Consider the following 6,632-nt stretch of genomic DNA (forward strand, 5'->3'; position numbering starts at 1 on the left):
GGGCGGCGCCCGCAGCAGACAGCCGGAGCGCGGCGAGGGGCCGCGGCACATCGGCAGCGCCCGGCCGGGCTGCGCCGGGCCGCGATGCGGGCTCCGCGGGCCGCCGGGGCGAGCCGCCGCCGCGTCCCGCACTGACGTGCCCCCCGCCGCCCGCTCCCTCCTCCGGGGCTCGGCGGGGAGCCGGCGGCTCCCGGGGGCCGCGCAGCCCATGGCCGGCTCCGCGCAGCCGCCGGCGGCGGCGGGGGCCGCCGGTCCCGACGGCGGGTCGCTGGCGGGGGACGGCGAGGCTTTCGGGGACCGCTCCCTCAGGCAGGGCTTGAGCGTGCTGGTGGGGCTGGCGCTCTGCGTGACCATGCTGGGGCTGGGCTGCGCCGTGGAGCTGGGGCAGCTGGGGCAGCAGCTGCGGCGGCCCGTGGGGCTGCTGCTGGCGCTGCTGGGGCAGTTCGTGGCCATGCCGCTGCTGGCCTTCCTCCTCGCCCTCATCTTCGCCCTGGACGAGGTGGCGGCCGTGGCTGTGCTGCTGTGCGGCTGCTGCCCCGGCGGCAACCTCTCCAACCTCATGTCGGTGCTCGTCGACGGGGACATGAACCTCAGGTAGGCGCCCCGCTCCCCCTCCCACCCAGCCGGCCGGGGGGCTGCGGCGGCGCGGGACGCCGGGAGGGTTTGCTGGGCACCTGCCGGCGGTAGGGCCGGGACGCACGGACGGACGGACGGGCACGGCGCGGCTGGCAATCCCCGGCACTGCTCCCCTGCCTCTCCCGGGGCGGGCGGGTCTTACACGGACCCCGACACACGCCTCCTGCCCCCTTCCCTAAAAAGCCTGCCTGCCCGCGCCTCGGCCGGGGCGGGGAAGGGGGGGCTCTTGCCGTGAGAAGCGCCCCGGCCGGCTGCAGAGCCCCCTTCCCGCGGGGGCTGCGGCTTCCCGGGGCTGCCTCCCGGCCGGCCGGGCGGTGATCCGGTGTCTCTGTGGTTCCCCCGGCGCAGCATTATCATGACGGCGTCCTCCACGCTGCTGGCCCTCTTCCTGATGCCCCTCTGCCTCTGGGTCTACAGCCGCCACTGGATCAACACGACCCTGGTGCAGCTGCTGCCCCTGGGGGCGGTGAGCCTGACGCTGGGCAGCACCCTGCTGCCCATCGGCCTGGGGGTGCTCATCCGATACCGGCACCCCCGCGCCGCCGACCTCCTGGTTAAGGTAGGCACGGCCGCGGGGACGGCACCGGGGGCGCGGCGGGGTCGGGGTCCGACGGCAGTAACCTTTCTGGTCCCTCCGAACCGATGGGTAGCCTCACACAGGCATTTTCCACTGCTTAGCTGGGATATAAGGACTTACAGCCTTGAAATAAAACGGTGGGACAGAGACGGAAAGCGAGGGGAAGGGCAGGTTCCCCCCGGCACACAAAGGAGGGCAGCCCGGGCCCTGGAGCAGAGGCATTCCCCGGCATCCTGCTCTCTCCCTGCTCCCGCTGCACCCAGGGCTGGCAAAACCAACCCGCAGGCACGGCAGCACTTCCTTAAAGCATGCAAACAAATGAGCATAATTACGAAAGGAAAAGCGAGGCACAAGCCCTGGCTCTCTAGTTTCCCAGCAAGTCACCCCGAAGCAAAATGATGGAGCGTGATCTCAGCCCCTTCTTTTCTCGGGATACGATCAAACACCACCAAAATCCAGAGCCAGGAGCAAACCCGGGAAGGGCAGCGTAACCATGGCTTGCAATTTAGACTCTATCAAGCCTCTACCTGCTATGATTATCCTTTTAAACTAATAACCCCCATGTTGTTTCTCAATGTCTGTATCTGTTGCCAGATTTCCCTGTGGTCCCTCTTGGTGACTCTGGTGATCCTGTTCATCCTGACTGGGACCATGCTGGGCCCAGATCTGTTGGCACATATTCCTGCGTCTGTCTACGCCATTGCGGTGCTGATGCCTCTAGCGGGGTATGCCTTGGGATATGGCTTAGCCACCGTCTTTAAAATGCCCCCACACTGCAGGAGAACAGTGTCTTTGGAAACAGGGTGCCAAAACGTCCAGCTCTGCACCGCCATCCTAAAACTCACCTTCCCCCCGGAGCTCATAGGGAGCATGTACATGTTTCCCTTGCTTTACGCGCTTTTTCAGTCGGCAGAAGCGGGACTCTTTGTGCTGGTATACAAGATGTATGGGAGAGGCAGCTACAAACAAGATACGCTCGGTGAAGAGGAAGACACAGATATTTCCTACAAGAAACTGAAGGAAGAGGAGGTGGCCGATACTTCATATGGCACAGTGATCACAGAGGAGCACAGCTCCATTCAGATGGAGCCGACGCAGACGGCGCTTTAGGCGAGATAAGGAGGCAACACCCGGGGACGTGTGTCGTGCTTGCACCAGGCTGGGACCACGCTTGCCGCTGCGCAAGCAGAGCTGCCCGGCCTCCATCGTTTCTCCAGCCGCTCCCATTGTACAAGGTGATGTGTGTTTATTACCGTGACAGTTGTGTTTCCTCAAAAATACTTATGAAAAAAATTTTAAAAACAAAGGAAAAAGTATCACTGTGATGCAAATAACCGTCCGTCTTCAGGCAAGGAGGCTCCTGCCCACCTGAGTGCAGCAGGAATGGGTATGAGGCAGGGGACCAGCGTTTTGCAGAGGCGAAGCCGACGCGGCACTGTGCCAGTGCAGACGAACGGGCGAACCACCTTGCGCGTGTATATCTCCGTGCCTCCCACCCGCTGTAAAAGCATTGTGCGCGTTGTTCTCACCACAAATACATGGCAAAGCTGAACAAACCCGTGTCCCCGCTGATTAATCCCGCGGGGGCAATTAAGGGCCGCGCTGTCTGGGTGACCGGGGAGCTGTGCTGGGGGGTAGGGGATGCGGGGCCCGAGGCCCCGACCCAGGCCGGGAGGGGAAGGGGCCGCTGAGGCCGGCGCCCGTCGGGGGCGGGGGGAAGCCCGGCCCCGGCCCAGCCCCGCCCTGGGGGTATTTAAGGCCGCCCCCCCCCGGCAGCTGCCCCGGGTCCGGCGCGATGGCGGAGGAGGCGATGGAGAGCTACCTGTACGCCGCCTACCACCCCTACTCCTACCGCTACCCGCCGCCCAAGGGCAAGGGGGGGGCGGCGGGCGGCTGGCGGCCGCGGGGCAGCGGCTACTTCTCGGGCTACGGGGAGGCAGCGGCGGCCGCCGAGTACTTCGACAACTACCAGCGGGCGCAGCTGAAGGCCATCCTCTCCCAGGTCAACCCCAACCTGACGCCGCGGCTCCGCAAGGCCAACACCAAGGAGGTGGGCGTCCAGGTCAACCCACGGCAGGACGCCTCGGTGCAGTGCTCCCTCGGGCCGCGCACGCTGCTGCGCCGCCGCCCCGGCCCCGCCGCCGGGCCGCGGCCCCGCGAGGCGGAGCAGGAGCGGGAGCAGGAGCAGGGCAGCCCCGCCACCACCAGCACCCGCGCCGTGCGCTTCCCCCGCACCATCGCCGTCTACTCGCCCATGGCGTCCCGCAGACTCACCGCCTTCCTGGAGGAGCCGGGCCCGGAGCCGGAGCGGCGGCCGCAGCAGGAGGAGACGGCGGCGGCGGCCGTCGAGGAGGAGCCGGCCGCGCTGCGGGAGCAGCGGGAGGCGGAGGCGGCCGCCGTGCGGGCGAGCTGGGAGAAGCCCCCCGACGGCGGCGCCGAGCCGCTGGGGCAGCGCCCGGCCGAGCCGCTGGGGCAGCGCCCGGCCGCGACCCCGGAGCCGCCGGCGGCGGGGCGGGAGGAGAGCCGGCAGGAGGAGGCGGCGGCAGCGCGGGCAGAGCCGCCGGCCACCCCCCAGAAGCGGGAGCCGGCGGCGAGCAAGACCCGCCTGCGCTTCCAGGTGAGGCGCGGCCGGGGGGAGCGGAGCGGGGCCCGGGAGGCGCCTGCCCCGTCGAGTAACGCTTGTCCCCGGCAGTTCCTGGAGCAGAAGTACGGCTACTACCACTGCAAGGACTGCAACATCCGCTGGGAGAGCGCCTACGTCTGGTGCGTCCAGGGCACCAACAAGGTAGGGCAGGGCAGGCTCGGCTCATCCCGGCCCGGCGCGGCCCCCCCCGCCCGCCGCTGACCCCCCCGCCCGCCGCTGACCCCGGCCTCCCCCCCAGGTCTATTTCCGGCAGTTCTGCCGAACCTGCCAGAAGTCCTACAACCCGTACCGCGTGGAGGACATCACCTGCCAGGTAAGGGACCCCCGGCCCGCCCTGCCCTGCTCCGCCCCGGGCCGGCCCCGGCCCGCGCCCGCCGACCGCCGCGTTCTCCCGCAGAGCTGCAAGCAGACGAGGTGCACCTGCCCCGTGAAGATGCGCCACGTGGATCCCAAGAGGCCCCATCGCCAGGACCTCTGTGGGAGATGCAAAGGGAAACGCCTCTCCTGCGATAGCACATTTAGTTTCAAATACATCATCTGAGTGGGATGGGGTTTTTGTTTTTGTTTAGGGCTCTTCTAGAAAACTGCAAGCAGCGCAGATTTTTTTTTTTTGTTATTGTTTGAAGGTACTTAGGTGTAGCTAGGAAAGCATGCAAATAAAAGTATTGCAAAGCACACTCAAATGATCGGGTGGGTTTGTGCCCAGCTCAGAGGGTCCATGTTGCAACTTCTGTAACTTGTGTAGGGGAAGAGTCTACAAATGTTTCCTAAATTAGTGATGGTCTTGGCAGCAACTGACTGAGGACCCTGTAGAATCTCAGGTGGGAAAGGATGTCTGTTACTGCTGCTACCCTTGAGCTAATCAAACACTTGAAGTTAACATCAAATTGACATCCACAGTAGGTAGTAGAGCATCATTCATGAACAAACCACCCAACAGTATTCACTTACTGTGCACACTTCTATTCCATGTAGAAAGTCTCTTGCACCTGTTCTTCATCACTAGAAAATGATTGAGAAATGCTATGCAAAAACTAGGTCACTTCTGCTGGTACAGCTGGTCTGCATTTAGCTAAGCTGGTGTTCTTGTCTTGTAGCCTAAAGCCAAAGAAAGCTTGTGGTTAATGCACCTTGAGGGACAGTTCTGACCAACTGCTGAGGAAGGGAGTCACTGATGTTACTGATCTTGGTAAATGAGTTGCCCATCTTTACTTCCACGAGGTTATTAAGGGAAGTGACACTTTAAAAGCTCAAAGTATGAGCCTGCGTCTGCCTTGTTTCCTCTTGTACCTGCAGGTGCTGCACAAAGAGCTGTGCACTTAGTGGCTCACACATGAAGAGTTTAGTTTAGCTGTCTGCCATCAGGGAAGGATCAAACTCCCACACCTGTCTGGGATTGGGTTTGCAACTAGGAATTGTACTTCTAGAGTTGGGTAGTAATGGCAGAACCAGCTTGGTTACTCCCAGATCATGTTCTCCAAGGCCTATTGGTGCTGTCTGGGGTAATGGCCTCTGTAGGGACACTGCACTTTAGGAAAGTGTTACAAGCTGACTCTGGGACTACAGCATGACCATCTGAGCAGATTCACAAGCTAGTAAAACCTATACCCCACTAGTCTACCCTGTAGCCAAGGAGTTGGGTAAACTTAGAGGCAAATATACTTTTCTGGGAATGCTAATAAAGCTGTTAATTTTGAAACTGAGCATAGTAACACACAAACCCTTTTGCAGAACTCTTGAGGTAGCTTCTATTTGGAAAGACTGATCTATCCTGGCTATATCAAACTTACCTATGCCTGTCGCCAGCTTACTTGAGACCATGCTAAAGGGAGAACCAGTCTGAGCCCATGCTGTGTAACAGCTTCAGTGCCAGGTGGTCTTGCATCTCTAAATGGAAGCTAGTGTATGGCAGGGTAGGCCAACATTGTGCTTTGTACCAACAAATGTCCATTTAGAGGGGCAGTGAGTGTTAATTCTGCAGGCTTATCTCATCTTGCTGTAGATTCCTGCTTTATTTTAACATGCCCCTTGAAGTTGCTGCAGTAACTATGGCTTAATGTCTCAGCACCAATTTATTGCCAAGTAATTTTATTTATTCTCACTGCATTCATTATTATAGCAGCATGAGGCATTCTGGGAACAAGTAGACCTACCACCCCCAGAACGGGGTACTGTTTTATTTCACGCTTCTACCGGAAGCGTTTTCCCTTGTATCACAGTAAAAGGAAATATCCTTTGCTTTACCAGCTCACTCAAAGACTTTCACAGTAAGTTCTATCTTTGCCCTGTTCCACTTGAAAACTACAACTGCAGCCGGGCAGCTTTCTGTGGTAGGTGCATGTGCCTTGCACTCACCTGTAGTTACAGTAACGAGCAGTGGCAAGTCTCCAGCCTGAGAAGGAACACACTTGAGGCCCCCTCTGCAGCCATCTACCCATAGTCTGCCTCAGCTTGCGATCTGGGGTGTCTTTATTTCTGAACATATTTCCCTCTAAGGATGTTCTTCAATGTGTTTTCCTGTTTGCCTCCCCCATTCTAACAGCTGTAGTCTGTTCCCAGTGGATGCAGTGTGAGAGACTGACTGTGATGAGTCTGTGCACCTTGGTAATGAGTTTGAGAACTTAAGCTCTGTGCCATGTCAGTATGAAGTCATATGGCAACTCATAGCATTATGAGCAGTTCAGTGCTTCCTATTTATACAGATGTCCTCGCAAGCATTGCTTTGAGGATTACTTGCGGTGAATACAGTGACTCTTACACAATTATGATCAGTAA

At 59.9% G+C, this 6,632-nt stretch overlaps 2 protein-coding genes across 2 annotated transcripts; both read left to right on the forward strand.

Annotated features, from left to right (window-relative positions):
• The first annotated feature begins 8 nt into the window (after positions 1-8).
• On the forward strand, positions 9-2,760 carry SLC10A4 (solute carrier family 10 member 4). Its single transcript, XM_075500042.1, has 3 exons — positions 9-594; positions 985-1,195; positions 1,808-2,760. Exons 1-3 carry the CDS (start codon positions 209-211, stop codon positions 2,321-2,323), a joined length of 1,113 nt encoding a protein of 370 aa, XP_075356157.1. The 5' UTR covers positions 9-208; the 3' UTR covers positions 2,324-2,760.
• A 248-nt stretch (positions 2,761-3,008) lies between these two features.
• Positions 3,009-4,407, forward strand: ZAR1 (zygote arrest 1). Its single transcript, XM_075500041.1, has 4 exons — positions 3,009-3,830; positions 3,906-3,998; positions 4,096-4,170; positions 4,255-4,407. The coding sequence occupies exons 1-4, from the start codon at positions 3,009-3,011 to the stop codon at positions 4,396-4,398; spliced, it is 1,134 nt and encodes a 377-aa protein (XP_075356156.1). The 3' UTR covers positions 4,399-4,407.
• Positions 4,408-6,632: the final 2,225 nt, after the last annotated feature.

This window comes from Mycteria americana, chromosome 4, assembly GCF_035582795.1.
Source record: "Mycteria americana isolate JAX WOST 10 ecotype Jacksonville Zoo and Gardens chromosome 4, USCA_MyAme_1.0, whole genome shotgun sequence".
Taxonomy (NCBI): Eukaryota; Metazoa; Chordata; class Aves; order Ciconiiformes; family Ciconiidae; genus Mycteria; species Mycteria americana.